General features: G+C 36.9%; 3 protein-coding genes across 3 annotated transcripts; 2 read left to right on the top strand and 1 right to left on the bottom strand.

The window, feature by feature from the left end:
* Window positions 1–595: 595 nt before the first annotated feature.
* C18H7.12 (RGS domain-containing protein) lies at window positions 596–4585 on the top strand (the record flags this gene model as incomplete). The annotated part of the gene is made up of 7 exons (NM_001268294.4): window positions 596–673; window positions 984–1065; window positions 1135–1421; window positions 2189–2380; window positions 2638–2761; window positions 2834–2992; window positions 3965–4585. Exons 1-7 carry the CDS (start codon window positions 612–614, stop codon window positions 4583–4585), a joined length of 1527 nt encoding a protein of 508 aa, NP_001255223.2. The 5' UTR covers window positions 596–611.
* A 262-nt stretch (window positions 4586–4847) lies between these two features.
* On the bottom strand, window positions 4848–15656 carry gex-2 (Cytoplasmic FMR1-interacting protein homolog). Its single transcript, NM_067548.5, has 12 exons — window positions 15605–15656; window positions 15487–15557; window positions 15347–15437; window positions 15112–15291; window positions 12196–12377; window positions 12017–12137; window positions 11132–11450; window positions 8775–10889; window positions 8351–8562; window positions 8157–8287; window positions 5943–6090; window positions 4848–5247 (listed from the first exon to the last, which is right to left on the bottom strand). The coding sequence occupies exons 1-12, from the start codon at window positions 15647–15649 to the stop codon at window positions 5074–5076; spliced, it is 3789 nt and encodes a 1262-aa protein (NP_499949.2). The 5' UTR covers window positions 15650–15656; the 3' UTR covers window positions 4848–5073.
* Window positions 6195–8179, top strand: F56A11.6 (uncharacterized protein). Its single transcript, NM_067549.5, has 6 exons — window positions 6195–6320; window positions 6535–6783; window positions 6957–7208; window positions 7259–7288; window positions 7363–7448; window positions 7498–8179. The coding sequence occupies exons 1-6, from the start codon at window positions 6264–6266 to the stop codon at window positions 8081–8083; spliced, it is 1260 nt and encodes a 419-aa protein (NP_499950.3). The 5' UTR covers window positions 6195–6263; the 3' UTR covers window positions 8084–8179.
* Window positions 15657–15958: the final 302 nt, after the last annotated feature.

Raw genomic sequence — 15958 nt, 5'->3', positions numbered from 1 at the left:
CAGAAACCCTTAAGAAAGGTTTTTACTACATTTTTGACGTTTTCGAAATTACATAGACACTTTGAGAAAAGCACCTGAAAAAAGTTGAATACGTAATACCGCTTTTTTCTGAAGTATTCTTTTTCCAAACTCTAATAGTTTCAAGACCAAATTCTAAAAGTGATGTCGCAATCGGAATCTCTCATTAATATGTATGCTTCTACCTAATTATTGGATTTTTTTTGAAAAATTTGATAAAAAATTTTAATTTAAATCTTTTATATCTTATTCCAACTTTTTGATCTAAAGAGAAATGTAGGAATGTAGGCTTGTTCAATTTGGAACAAAAATTTAAAAAGTTTTGTACTTTGGTCAAAAACATTTACCAAATAAATTCAAACACAACTAACAAACATAAAAATCGATATTAAAAATCAATAATAAGCTCCTCCCATATATTGGTGATTTTCGATCATCTAAGCCAACGTCTAAACCACAGCAGAGTCTTCGCACTTAACATTTGCTATTTTTTAATTAACTCTTATGACACTCCGGAAAAGCACCTGGAAATATGGAGTCTCTAACCAGCTTTGAAATTTTCTTTCAATTTTCCTTAACAAATTCTGACAGTGATGTCACAAATTGAAGACCTGTTGCTAAATTCGGACAACTCGACAGAGTTTTTCATTAATATGTGAGTTTTTCATATAGAATTAGATTTTGAAATAAAAACTCAATTTCTTGATTTCTGAAGCATTTTATAAAGCTTGTTGGGAAAATCAAAAAAAAATTTTTGAAAGTCGATTTTATTGAAACGTTTTAAAATTTTCATATTTTGACATTTCTGGGATACTCGGTAAATTACCAAAATCTGTCTGAAAATTAAAAGAAAAGTTTAGAGTATTGCATTTTGATTTTCATTCAATGTATATGTATAATATGTTTTCTGCTGGACACTTCGCAGAATTTTTTGCCAGCTTTCCATTTTTTCGACAATTTTTCAGAACAATCGACTCAAATTCATCCTCGGGACTTGATGTTGAAAAACTTTTGGAACTTGTTAAAAATTACACAACTAAAAATGATGTAAGTATTTTTTAAATCCAATTTTCCCTTCCAATTTCAAAAAATATGGAAAAACTTCTTTTTTTTCAGACTGCGAGCTCAAGCAACGTGGATGAGATCTATACCAATCCTTACAGTTTTTATCTTTTAAAAAGGGAGAATGGAATAAATCTAAATTTGGAATACAATCATTCTTCGTATTTCATGACAGCATGTTATCTGGTAATGGCAACATTTGTGTACTATGTTCCACGGACAATTTATATTAGGATTAGCCGAGCAACCAGGGAGCAGCACCTTCCTGGATTCATTTTTATATGGTACCTTTCCATTGTTGCATGTCTATCTGGACCTATTCATTTTGCCGAGTATCAGGCGTAAGTTTTTTTTCATTTAAGATCTGGCAATTTATGTACAACCAGAAACATTTTTATGACTTAAAGTTGGATTTGGGGAAAGTGGTTAATTTTTTTAATTTTTATGTTAAAAACTACTCCAATGGTGCCAAAATGACCGAATATCATAATAAAACTTTTCAAAAAATGTTTGAAAGTTTTTTACCTACTGTCAAAAAGTGTCAATTGCTCAGTTTTTGCCACTCATAATTTTAGAAGTCAACTGAAAAAAAAAGGTTTTTTCATACATTTTTATGTTTTAATTCTATTTTAATAATCTGTATTAAAACATTGTAAGGGTTGGAACATGCGACATTGCTTTGGATTTTCGCAAAAGCTTATATTTTTCAAAATTTTGGCTGACCGGAAATTAGGAAAAATCTAAAAATTTTTGGAGCGTTTTATTATGATATTCGGTCGTTTTGAATCATTATACGTGTATTTAGACAAAATCCCCTCTGGCGATACTCCAGCTTTAAAAAAAATTTCAAGAAATTACCAAAGTACTGGGCTATTTGAAAACAAAATTTGAATCCAGCTAAATTTTGAAGACAATTATTTTCACAGTTTTGGAGCCAAAAATTTCCATAATTTTTTTGGATGCCAAATGCGAAATCAAATTTTTCAAAGCAACTTTTCAACCAAAAAATTTTCAAAAAAAATTTGTTTTCAAAAAGTTTTTTTTTGAAAATCATCCCCAATTTCTCACAAAATTCGTCTACAAAATTCCCCAATTCCCCAAATTTCAGGGATCTTTCAAGATCATTTTCTAACGATTCCAACTCAACCGTTGCCAACATTCAAGACACTTTCTTCACCACATACATCACAAGATCCTTGGCAGCTTCGATAAATAGAGTTGTGTCCCCGGCAATTGGAATTCTTTGTCTACAACAGATAACCACACATTCGGATTATGGTATTCCATTGCTACACGAGGAGTAAGTGCACAAAGCAACAATTCACCATATTTCTAGGCTTTTTTAGGTTACAAAAATTAATTTTTAAAACTCGACTCCAGACAGCAAAAGTAGTCAAGATAGGCAAATTTTAAAAAAAACTTGGCTCCGCACATGCCACCGCCAAGAACTGTGCGGAGCCACATTTTAGGGCTTCCGTTTTTTATTGCCAAATTTTTAAATTTGCCTATCTTGACTATTCTCATTAGGTACCAAAATTACGAAAATACATTTTTCAGACCGGTTCAAGTAATTTTATGTGTTGCCATGACCATTTTCGTATTTGGTTATTCATTTCTCAGGGAATACTTTTATTTTGCAGTGCTTGATGCCAACAGCCCAAAGTATCCAGACCGTTTTCATGTTAGTCGGAAGTTTATATTTTTTTTGGAATTAAAAAAAAAATTAAAAAATTAAAATAAATAAATTATTTAGGTAGACATGTATGACATTATTGTTCCCCTAATCACATCATTTCTATTTTATTTTGCAAGAAAAAATCTATCTCGACAATCCGTGTATAATGTGGAAAAGTGTGGACCTAATGGACCAACTACGCTGGATAAAGTGTCAAAACCTATTGTTTTTCAAGCTGTAAGTGTTTAAAATCCCTTAATATCATTAAAATTCAGGAAACACTAATCTCGAAGCAATTTTTTTTGAAAAAAACAAACGATTTTTCACAACAATTAATTTTTCAGATATTCTCTAAACATTTAAAAAATTGTCCCAGAATGTACAATTTTTGTGCACTTTTTCCAGATTTTCTTTTAAATTGCGAAGTTCCAAAAAGCTTCTGCGTTTTCATTTCAACCCAAAAAACAATAAAAATCTGTTAAAAAATACCCAATTTCTGAAATTTTTTTCGTGGAAAAAAAGAAAATTAAATTAAATTAAAACCCTTAAAACCATAAAAATTATCAATAAAACAGACATAAACACAATTAAAAAAAAAAAAAAAAACACACACTTTTTTGATGCAGAAAATTTTTTTAAAGTAACTTTTTTTTGTCAGATTTTCATAAAGACTCTATAAAAATCTACTGGGTTTTTCACCTCAAAACCACTAAAATTCTGCAAAAAGAAAAACCAATTTGGAGATTTTTTTGTTTGAAAAAAGGAAAATTTGGGTAAAAATTGTAGAAAAAAATTCCAGTTTTTAAAGTTACGAGTGTTCAAATATATCAAAACTTTTTGTTTCACATTATATTACGGCAACTGAAAATTCTGCGATTGCGTATTGCGCAACATATTTGACGCGCAAAATGTTTCGAGGCGAAAAGTAGAGTAACTCTTTAAATGACTACTGAATCGCTTCTGTCTAATTTATCGATAGAATTTTTTTTGAGCAAGTATTACGAAGAAACGGAAGAAAAATGGAATATCGCTGTCACTTTTTGAAAATGAAATATTTTCAAAAATCGATCTTGTGAATCGACACAAAGGGTACAGTACCATTTAAGGAATTACTGTAGTTTTCGCTACGAGATATTTTGCGCGTCAAATATATTGTGCAATACGCATTTTCAGAATTTGATGTTCCCGTAATACAATAAAAATTTCCAGGCGATGTTGTTTGCAATGTTCATAGCATTGTTTTCTGTCGCAAGCGAAGAAGAAGAGCTTTGTCTGGATCCAGAAGTATATCTTTTTCCATATAGTTACGTGGCAGCTCAAACTCCTGTCGTTCATTGGATGCTCTTCCGATCATTGCTCCGTACGCGAAAGTCCACTCGTGTCTGCTGTCTGATGTGCTGCGTTAGTGGAGAGAAAATCACTCCCGAAGAGGAGGAGGTGGAGGAAGAGGACGTGGAGGCTAAGGGTGATAATGACAAGAATGACAAAAATAAGAAGAATAACGAAGATGCAAAGAAAAAAGATAATACACAGAAAGACGCTGATGAAGAAGAAGAAGATAATTCTGATGATGAACCAGAGACTCTGGATGCGAATAAGATTGATATAATGAGCCCAAGCCAGACGGAGGAGCTGGTTATAGCTGAAAGTTCGCAAGATCCGCAAGAGGTGCGAGTTATAGTGGTGAATGAAGAAAAGCAGGACGTGGAGCAACATGATACGATACAAGAGCATAAGGAAAATCAAGAGGAAGCAGAAAATCGAAAGAAGGAAGAAGCCACAGCATCTACCAAGTGCTCGCCGGTGGGCTCCTCTCGGATATTACATTAATTTTTTTCTTTTCGAATCTGTTTTTCTTGCATATTTTTTAGAAAATAGACAAGATTTTTTATTTGGTGAAAAAGCTACAAAAATTGGCAAAACCAAAAACAAAATCTATGAAAAACCCGCAGAAACTCGGAGAAGATTACACGGCCGAGGATTTTTCCTCGTCCGCGCTTTGGCAAACGGAGTTTTCTAGTCCCCTGGGCATTTAATTTAGGCCAGCCAGCAAGCACGTGATTTTTGATTTTAAAATTATATAAACTGTAATACAGTGAAAACATTTTTTGTCCATAATAGTTAAATAAATACACACACACATTTCAATAGAAAACTGAATGAAATCAAAAATCAATTTTGGTTTAAAACTGAATAATTGGGAGGGGGAATTTATGAAACAGGGCAAGACGGGTAGAGTGTATGATAATAATGATAATAACAATAAATTAAAGTCATAAAGTAAAAGCACCTTTGAAAAATGAAGTATCAAAAGAAGATCATTGACGCCGTGCTGCGTGATTAGCATAGTTTGGATGAACGGGCGGTGCGAATTCTCGAACCCGTTCGTTCGGATCATCGTTGTTCTCGTTTAGCTGGTTCTCTAGGATTATGAAGATTTGATTGTTGAGCAGTTGGAAGCGTCGGATTCGTTCAACCATTTTGGCGAGGCGCTGAAAAAAGTGAAATTTGAAGATTTTCAGATTTTCTGAGGGACCGAAATTTCAAATTTTTCCAAATTTTTGCTTTTTCTATATCGAGTTTAGGATTCTACCTTTTGACAATTTTATGCTCGTTTTGGTAACTTTTGGTTGAAATTTTAATTTTTTTTCAATTAAGATTATTATTTTTAGCAATTTTCTCGATCATTTTAATAGAAGAGGGAAAATTTTTCCTCGTACGTTAACTTGACATTTTTTAGGTTTAGATTTTTTAAATCGGAAATTTCAATTTTTATTGAAATTTATTTGAAAAGTCTAAAATAAAAATCTCGAAAAAATATCGAAAAACAATTTTTTGGATTTTCCAAATTTCTGATAAGTTGGCAAATCTAAAAGTCATAAAGATAACAAAACTAATTCTGAAAATCGGAAAATATTAATTTCATATTTTTCGAATTCTGTGATAAATCGAACAAAAAACTGCAAAAATACAGAAGCCAAAAAATTAAATCAAATTATGAAACAAAAAATTATGCAAAAAATCGGGAAATCTTGTTTTAAAACAGAGAGAAATTCCATGAAAAACCTAAAACAACGAACATTTAAAGAGCTAAATCTGGAAATTTTAGAAAAACTAAAAAATTCTAAAAAATTGAGTCCAAAATTTTAAGATTTTCTCCAAAAAATTGCTCAGAAAAAAAACCCACAATTCCACTGATAACTTCATCTTTGCCGTCAGCTTTGTTAACTCTGTGCAGGTGATAGCAGAAATCGAGCACTTCAAATCTTCGATGTTGTCCCAGTAATGTGATCAGTGTTAGGCCTCCCCATTGCAACGAGTCGCCGAACAGTTCTCTGTAGGAAAAAAGTTATTTAATTTATTCTGATTATTCAAATTAATTTGTGAATTTTTACGTAACATCAAAGAATAAATTTGTTTTTTAAATCCACGTCGCTGCCCTCAGCAAAACAACTTTCACAATAAAAAATCAATAAAATCGATTTATTCCCATGTTTTCTCAAGTTTGATGGCGTTCGATGAGGTGAAAAACTGGCGTTACGTCCATCCGCTGTGCGCAGTTCTTGTAAGTTTCTGTCAAAGTTTGACAACATTCTGTCAATGTTTGACAACTTTCTGTCTAAATTTGACAACTTTCTGTCACAGTTTTTGTCAAAATGTCACAACTTTCTGTCAAATTTTTGCACTTTTTGTCATAGTTCTACAACTTTCTGTCAAATTTTGACAAATTTCTGTCAAACTTTCGAAAAAACAAATCAAAAAAAAAAGCATAATTTCAGGCGAATTATTTTGTATTTCTGATACAACTCGTGTTGTTCGCCCATGCAAACGATTCATTTAAAGATGGTCATGTGTGGGCGTACGTTTCGATGAGTCTAACACTGATTTCTGCAATTTCAATCGGAGTTCTTTTCCTGCTTGCCGCCAAACCATCAATGTTCTCGTCCAAGTTGGGACTCATTTTGTGCGCCGTCGCGGCAGCTTCCACGGTCACCGCCGGATGCCTTCTCTTCCCGATCACTGCGACGGTATGTTGGGATTTAAATGCACACTTCTCCTCGCCGAGTAAACGAGCAGCGTAAATCGACACGTGGCCGTTCACTCTTCTATTTGAAGTAGGACTAAGACTGGAAGCCCGGTGGACCAACGAAAATCATTTTTTTCTTCCCAATATTTCTAAAAGTAATGATTCAATTTTCAGGCTCCTAAAGGCAGGGCAGGCAGTGCTCCCGCTCCCCCACCCGGCTCCAGCACTGAAGATAAAGTTAAACGAGCAGCAGCAGCAGCATCTCCAACGGCTGCAAGCCTCGACTTTGATAAGAAAATCCCGCCGAGCACATTCATGTTGCTCATCAATACAGCTATAACGTCTCTGGTTCTATTCGTGCTTATGCTCATGCTCTTCCTCAAAATGCGTGCCGACGCACCATTCGCCGAGCCGAGAAAACATCCAGTGAGTTTATCAGAAGTATTTGAAAATTTAAAATATTGAAAAAATTTCAGGCGAGAGATGAGAGACGTCCGAGAAGTCGCGTAAGTCATTTTTAACATTACTTGGAAATGCTCTCTTCAAAAACATTTTCAATTCCAGCAATTTTCAATTTCAGCGCCAATCTCCTAGTTCTATGCATGGACCACCTCCACCGTATGGTCCACCTAGTGATGATGACAGGAGACGCGATGAAGAGGATAGGTCAGCTTTTTGCAGAAAAATTCTCGAAAAAAACTAAACTGAATTTCAGAAGAAGAACGGAAGACGTGGATAGATCCAAAGATCGCAGCTTGAAACGTAGAGAGGAGAGAAGCAGAAGCCGTCAGGATCGGGAGCGTGACAGATCTCGTGGCGGTGAGAAGAGCAGAAGCCCGCGCAAGAGCCATCAGAAGAGTGTGGATCGAGACAAAACTCGCTCCGACAAGGATCGTTCGAGAAGCCGCAAGGATCGTGAGGATCGTGATCGTGAACGAAGCCGTAAGGATCGTGAGGATCGTGATCGAGAGAGAAGTAGAAAAGAGCGAGAGGACAGAAGTCGCAAGGATCGTGAAGATCGTGAACGTGAGCGTAGTCGCAAGGAGCGGGAGGACAGAAGCCGCAAAGATCGTGAGAGAAGCCGACAGGACCGTGAGGATCGTGACCGTGACCGTGATCGTGACCGTAGCCGCAAGGATCGTGATGATAAATCGTGTAGCCGTCGAAGCCGTGATGATCGTAGCGAAGAACGTAAGGATCGTAAGAGTCGTGACGATCGGGAGCGCCCAAGAAGCAGACAAGACAAATCGAAAACTCGCAGCGTCGAGGATCGTCCGAGAAGCAGAAGCAACAAACGTTGAGAACTTTTTCGCCGCTTATCGGCATTTTATTTTTACTCTCTGCAAAAAAGAACTCGGTCATTTTCTCACTTACTCTGCATAAACTTCATTATCATCGCGCGTCGGTTGGCACAAGAAGAACTGTAGAGCTGAATAGACACGGTACCACTCGACACATTCGTCAATCCAGAATACACCGTTTGTAGGGTAGCCGCCAGTCCAGATCTGGAAAGATTTTTTATTTAAATTTTGGACATTCTAAAAGCGCGACAAAAAAAGAAAACGAACATCGTCAGCTGCGAGCATTTGCTTAATTCGAACCAAAAAGTTCTCAAAGGCATTCAATCCACAGCACAGTCGCTCCTTTGTCATCAGCTCGGCGTCTTTTGCAATCGCCGCCTGGCCGTCATCCGGACTGATTTTGTCGATTATCTCGGTCAAATGGATTCTCGAGTACTTGTCTTCCAGTTTTGCCAGCTGCTTCATCTGCTCTTGCGCGTCTGAAAAATATATTAATAATTTTAGATTTTTTTTGGTTTTATCTTGGCATTTTCCGGAAACGAAATGAGCATTTTTTGTTTTTTTTTCCAGTAATTAGAGCTTGAAGAATAGCCGTCCATCATAGCCGTGTGTCGATTTACGCAGCTCGTGTACTCCCCGAAAAGAACACGAGCTGCGTAAATCGACACGGCCGTTCTTTCAAAAACCGTACTCCTTGCTGGTGGCTGCGGAACAGTGCCAGTGTATGCTGCGGCGAGGAACAAATCATGTGCCTCTTCCTGTCCAAGAGCCACTTCCAACTGCTGACAGAACACAATCATATTTCCGAGTTCTCGAAGATCCTGACAAAACTCCGACTTGAGCTCCGGGTACTTCCCAACAGCCTCCAAATGATGCACATAGTACTGTAAGAGTGCATTGCTACCGTAATCCGACCTCGGCAGCTTGCACACTTTCGGCATCATATTGAACACGTTTCTCACGTGCCGACGGATTTTATCATTGAGCAGGCGATTCGTCATTTTCAGCAGCTCGTCGAGGATGACAGCGATTCCTTGATAATGCAGAAGTCGAGTGATCGCTTTGAGATGTTGTGTTCCGATGCATTGACTATACGCGTTGCAAATGTTCATAAAAGCGGCCATCAGAGATTTGGATCCCCAATAGTATACCTGACCGACTTGTGGCGGCTTCTCCCTAGCCGGAGTCTTACGGAACACGTGGCGAGCCCGTACGAATCGGTGAGTGGATCCATTATACACAAAATTCGGCACAAAGTCGTAGTTGAGCTCCCAGAAGACGTGAAGCGTAATTCGCCCGTGTGGTGAGTTGACAGCGTGATTCGCTTCCTGGAAGAGATCATCGAACGGAGCTATCGAGTGCAGAACGTCAGAGAGAAGTGTATGGCAGAGACGATTGGTGTCGATGAGCATATCGAGCTCCACAATTGAGGAGAGCGGCTCGCTTTCGAATTTCCAGATTGCTGCATCAAGTGCTTTTAGCAGAGCCATATTGACTCTCTGCGAGACGACTCTGTTCAAATCGACGGATCTTCCTAAAAGCTGAACGTGTCGCTGCTGAAGAAGACTTTCGAATCTGGCCGCAGACGGTGATCGGATCATTGTTCCAGATCGGAGAATTTCAGCTTTGAACCGCTTATCGAGAAGCATACACGACGCGAGCTGTTTATAGTGGGTGAATACCATTTCGGAGAGCTTATAGACAAATTGATCAAAGCACAAGTTGACTTCAGCTTCCACTTCGTCGTAGAGAAATTGCTTGTTGAAGTTGAAAAGCGAGTATTGTGCAGCATCATTGTAGAGATCCAACTGATAGAGCGCCGATTCGATAAGAGACGGCTCATTGCACGAGAGAATATAATCAGTCAAAATCCACGGCATCGACATCTCAATCGGAAACTGTATCCGCTGACCCATCGTCATTTCCAGATAGAATTCACGGAACCACAGCTGACTCAACTCTCCGGCCTCGGTCATCGAATCTGAGAGCCTGAAAAGGGCCGGCCAATGGGCCGATTTTCGCAGAAAAACTGAAATCTTCTCGATAGTCTTTGAGTCGAGCTCCTTCCGAAGAATCTTCTTCCCACCGCACAGCTTGTCAGAGATCAACGACTCGAGCTGAGTTCTTGCCATATACAGTTGTGTGCTCCCAGGAGCAGCTGTTCGTCTCGGGATTCTGATATCCGACGATGAAGAGTTTGCAGAGTCTCCTTTCGGGGCAGATGATTTCTTCTTTCCCTTCACATCCGTCATCCGGTTCAGCTCGTTTCCGGCGTCAGAAATCGAGTCCTTCACAGACTGCAAGATGCTCGCGAGCAAGTCCTTCTTATGTTTTACCGCTTTCTGAAGTGGCTCGTTGATTGTGTGATGGATGAACGCCTGAAGCTCAACGTAAACGCATTTTCTCGTCGAATTCGACATGTCCGACTCGGTTTTTCCCAACATTGACTGGAGGCCTTTGATCATTGCAATGATTTGAATTAGTGCAGTTTTCTCGGCTGGCGAGTAGTTGTACCGCGTGGCTCGTTCATACTCTTCCGCATTTTCAGGACATTCTCGATTATCTTTGGGATTCGTCGGGTTCAAAAGCTTCCAACTAATCGTCTCGACGACTGCACACGACCATTGGCAGAGTAGTTGAATACCGGATAAGGCCAGTGAGGTGATCTCTCGGTTCTCTGAATCGTTTCCAGGTCGATCACAAATCGCAACTTCATTGTTGATTTTCGCGAATTGGGTGACGTAGCTTTCATGGTCCGAGCGAATTGATTGGACTTTTTCGACAATGTTCACGTGGCATCGGTCAGCTGAAAATATGGAGTTTTAAAAAATTTCAGCAATTTTTTTTTCAAAACTCGATTTACGCAATTCGTGTACTCCTCGAGAAGAAGTTTGAATTTTTTTACTGTGGTTTTTCCAGTTTTTGAACAGATTTTTTTACTTCAAAAAAAAATTTCCGGCTAACCTGGATGTTATTTTCAAATAAAAAAAGTGATTTTATATATTTTAACACTAATTTTAATGTTTTTATTTTTTTATAGACACTTACATTCTTTATCACTCAACGGCCATTTACTCGGCTCATAATGTGAGCTTCTTCTCACAAACGCAAACGGTTGAATTTGCATATCTCCGTACAATGGAACAACTTCAAGCGTTTTGAATATTTTATCGAGCCTTGAAATGCTCAACCGCTTCTTCTGATCGAGTTTTGCCACGTTGGCAGCATCACCATCCATCAGAAATAGTGAGAATGCGATGACCTTCACAAACATGTGCTTTTCATTTGGAGACAGGTACAGCTGATGCTCATACATATGAGCACATATGTTGACAACGTCACACAGTAGCTCTTCATATCCTTCGATCTGGAAAAAAAATGGCATAAAATTGGAAAACTGGAACAAAATTGCGGGACCACCACGGCGGGAAATTTGAATTTTCTGATTGTGAGGAACATTTTCGGCAGGCAATTCAAACTTTCTGACTATAAATATCTAAAAGGGATTTTTGAAAACTTCTACAAAGTTCTAATAATTTTTGGTAAATTTTAAAAATTTCTGGAAGGTTCTGGAAAAATCTGAAAATTACTAGGAAAATTAAAATTTGGACGCTTTTGGAAACTATTAAAATTTGAAAATTTCTGGAAAATAATTTTAGAAAAATGGGTAACGACGATCAATAATTTTCAATATTCTAGAAAAATTGAATCATCTGCCCAGAAGGTCTCGGAATTACTAAAAAAAATTGTCGAGCGCCAGCCAGAGCATGCGTTTTTATTACTATTGGCAAATACAGAACAAAATTTTCAATATCTGATATTTGTGATTTATACAAAAACAGTGAAAATCTGGTCTGTAGACTAGAAATTTTTTGCAACTTTATTTGATTTTTTTTTTCAATTTCGAGCTCAGAGCCCAACCCCCCTGCTTACCGTTTTCATTTGCAATTTCAAATCATCCTTAATCTTATTCTGCGTCGCCAGGAACATACTCAAATTCTGCATGTCGTGAACAGCTTGAGTATCAGACATGGCTGTAAGGAATTGTGAAGCTCTGAAATAAATTGTTTGAAACTTCATTTTAAAAAAATGTTTTGAGACTATTTACATACCTTCTGAACGTCGAAAAATCATTTTTAATCGAAGCCTTCATATTTTTCAGCTCGTCGAGCACTGCGAACATGTTTATGAATCTTCCGAGGGTGAGCAGGTAGGCTTCGGATACGAAATCTCGGCGTTTTTCTGAATGGCACAGCCGTCGAACTTCTTCGCAGAATCTTTGAATTGCGGTCAACTGAAAAAAAAATAAGTGTATGCATTTTTGCAAACTTTTTAGGCTAATTCTGCTAATGAACTGTTGCTTAGCACGTTGTCTACATGATTACACAAGCTTTAACATTTCAAAATTTTGTAGTCAAGAGATACATCAACCGACACCTTGCAAGTCTTTTTTTCACCATTTTTCTCGAAACATCTGTACCTCAAAATGAAAAGTTTTCATGAGAAACGTTTTAAAAATGGTGATTAAATTTTTTTAAAATCAGTTTTTCAGTTCAAATCTAAACAAAATGTAACTACAACATTCGTTATTAAAAATATATGCTCAAATATTGTTTTGTGCAATATGACCAGATTTTCAAAAAGCCGAGTAAGCAGTGGGTTGAAAAACGTATGCGTTAATTTTCAGCTCTATGTTGCTGGTTTAAAAAAAATAAATTCAATAGAAAATGAGTTGCAAACTATTTCACCACCAAAGCTTCTTCATGAAAACTCATCATTCTTGAGTTATAGGCGTTTCAAGTGAAAAGGCCAAAAATGAACCTGCGACGTGTTGGCCGCTGTATCTTTTGTCCTTCAATATTTTTGGATCATGAAACATTTTCAGCATGTAGAAGACATTTTAGGCACCAGTTTGTTATTTGAAATTTTCTTTTCAAAGTTCCTAGTTTGTGAGTTATAAAACGCATATTTTATTTCGGTCACCACTGTAACTAGGCGATTGCATCTCAAATTGGCAAATGTGGTTGTAAAAAGAGGCTTCTGGATCAGGGCTGGGACTTTTTCGAAATCTCATTTTCGAAACCGAAAACGAAAATGTTCGTTTTAAAACACGAAAACAAAAACGAACACGAAAATAGCACTGTTTCAAATCTACAACTGGACTTACAGTTTTTAGGCCATATGTTGCCTCGAAAGCTTTTTTGGTGGCAAGTACTCATTTACCTCTCTCTCATTGACGTACTTTGCTCATTAAAGGTGGAGTAGTGCCAGTGGGTAAATTGTTAAAACCCACTCCTTTAGTCCCATAATGACCAAATATCATGATAAAACTTTTCAAAAATTTTTTGAACAATTTTTATTTACTGTCAAAAAGTGGCAATTACTCAGTTTTTGCCACTCATAATTTTGGAACAGGGGTGTGCAGCAAATTTGCCGAATTTGCCGAATTTGCCGTTTGCCGAGCTCGGCAAATTTGCCGAATTTGCCGAATTTGCCGTTTGCCGAGCTCGGCAAATTTGCCGAATTTGCCGTTTGCCGAGCTCGGCAAATTTGCCAAATTTGCCGAATTTGCCGTTTGCCGAGCTCGGCCAATTTGCCGAATTTGCCGTTTGCCGAGCTCGGCAAATTTGCCGAATTTGCCGTTTGCCGAGCTCGGCAAATTTGCCGAATTTGCCGAATTTGCCGAGCTCGGCAAATTTTGAGATTTGCCGCACACCCCTGTTTTGGAAGTCGACCAAAAAAATTTCTTTTTCGACATTTTTTATGTTTTAATTTTGTTTAAATTCGTAGGGGTCGAAATATGCGACATTTCTTTAAATTTTCTCAAAAGCTCGTATTTTTCAAAATTTTTATTCGAAAACTTTTCACAAACTACCGTATATTCTCTATTAGTGCTTATAGGCCATAGAACTTGAAGCCCTTTTCGAACATAAGGATTCTACTGTAACTCTATTTTTCATCTGAAATTGTGTTTTGAACTTTTGAATTGAAGAAACAACAAGCTTTAATTTTTCAAAAATCATCAAAAATTTATTAGATACTGTGGAAATATGTTTTACTTGTTGCTTGAATGAATTTTTAGCCAAATTCGGTGCATTCAATAAGATAGCCCAACATTGGAGCTCAAAACAAAGAAACGTCCTGTCTTAAAATGAATGAATCTATTGTTACGCAAAAGAGTATTTTAATTGTTATCCAAAACTGAAAACTGTTGCCTTTTTTGTTTTTAAAGTTAATCTTCAGTACTGAGTCTTAGAAGAAAATAATTGATTTTTCAATACTATCCACACCGGAGAGCAAAATTTCGGCGAAAGTTCGAAAGAAAGTGGAAAAAATACCAGAATTAAATAAAGTCGTTTTATTTTCGTTTTTCGAACATTTTCGTCAAAACCCCGAAAATAACGAAAAAACGAAAACGCGAAAACGAAAAAGTCCCAGCCCTGTTCTGGATATAACACTTCGGAAGGTCAAAATAGTTCGAAAATACTTTCTAATTAAAGATAATGTTTTTGGAAAACGGTCAAATATTCTATATTCTAATTATGTTTCTACTCAAAAATGTGAGACACTTTCAAAATATTATTTTGGCATTTTGCCAAAACTTTGATATATATATTGAAGATCGTTATTAAAATATACTTTTTAAAAGTTTTTTAGCCAGGATTTTTTAAAAACTTTTTCAGGAATTGGTTGTTATAGTAAAAATAAAAACTATCTACTATGGTAAAAAAGTATTTACCAATTTTCGGTATAAAAAAGTCTGCCTATATGGAAGTTTTCAGTTGAAAATTGGTAAAATTATTTAATTTTTCGTGTAAAAATGCTTGGAATTTCAAATTTCCTATAAATGAAGTTCCGAACTGTCCAGGTGAAATGTATGAAATAATCATATTTTCCAACTTTTTTTTTTGTGTAAAAATGCTTGGTAAATAAATTTCAAATTTCATATGCGAAAATGTCTGAAGTTTCAATATTTTCGATTATTTTTTGTCATTTTAAACTCCAAATTTGGAATTAATTTAACCTACCGTAAATCGCATAAAACTGCCGAGCTTGCTGACTTCTGGCTTCAAAACTTCCACAACCATCTCATTGATTTCCGTTCGATTCGGCTGATCATTCGACTTTGCCATTGGAACTGCTCTCGAACAACATCTCCAAGTGTACATATTTGCAGCATGTTGCAATCCTTCAGAAAGCATGTCATTCTGTAATAATTTTCTGTTGACTAATTTCCTGTCCACACTTTATCGATTAACTCACAAATTGTGCATGCCTGGTGGCTTCCTCACTGTACTTGGCAATTCCCGTCACAAATGCACTACGATCTTCGAAGTTTGTGTCGAAGTTTGATCTGAAAATAATTTTTGAATTTGTTTTCTTCTTTCAGTTTCGCTACAAACCTATAGAGCAAGGGAAGAGCTCTCGCCTCAATATCGGGTAAATCATCGGGTATGGCGAGGGTGTCGAGAAGCTGCAAAACATCTGGTATGTTTGCTTTTTTTTATTTTAAAAACTCACATTCACATTGCTTATGGCATCGTCGACAGTTACGTTTGCGTTCATTTTTCAGCTGCAAAATATCATTAAAACGATTGCTCACGGGGGGAGGGGGCACTGTTTGAATGAATCAAAGGTGTGAGTGTGTAGAGGTGGGAGAGAGGGTGACTGTGTCCGCAAACACCGACGCTCACTCTGCGGACCTAGTTTCGAGGAGTGCCCGCGATGTCACTAAAACAAGGAAAGAAAAAATCATGCTAGTTATGTGTCTAGAAGTAAAAGTAAAGCTAAACTCAAACTAATGATTGGGAATTTAGCTGAAATTCCGAATAATTTTAAGATTTATTTATGCTTTTATACTTTTATACACGTATT

The sequence above is a fragment of the Caenorhabditis elegans genome, chromosome IV (assembly GCF_000002985.6).
Source record: "Caenorhabditis elegans chromosome IV".
In the NCBI taxonomy this organism is placed as follows: Eukaryota; Metazoa; Nematoda; class Chromadorea; order Rhabditida; family Rhabditidae; genus Caenorhabditis; species Caenorhabditis elegans.
This window is presented reverse-complemented; position numbering and strand designations above follow the sequence as displayed.

Bases quoted from the DNA above. Each gene is read 5' to 3' on its own strand.
- gex-2 (NM_067548.5), bottom strand. From the start codon at position 15,649: ATGAACGCAAACGTAACTGTCGACGATGCCATAAGCAATGTGAAT. The intron at 6,091-8,156 runs GTAAGTGAGAAA...TTTTTCCTACAG, and splicing joins GATAATGAAGTTTATGCAGA to AGAACTGTTCGGCGACTCGT. The intron at 5,248-5,942 runs GTGGGTTTTTTT...CACTTTTTTCAG, and splicing joins ATGAAGTTATCAGTGGAATT to CGCCTCGCCAAAATGGTTGA.
- F56A11.6 (NM_067549.5), top strand. From the start codon at position 6,264: ATGGCGTTCGATGAGGTGAAAAACTGGCGTTACGTCCATCCGCTGTGC. The intron at 6,784-6,956 runs GTATGTTGGGAT...TTCAATTTTCAG, and splicing joins TCTTCCCGATCACTGCGACG to GCTCCTAAAGGCAGGGCAGG. The intron at 7,209-7,258 runs GTGAGTTTATCA...AAAAAATTTCAG, and splicing joins CCGAGCCGAGAAAACATCCA to GCGAGAGATGAGAGACGTCC.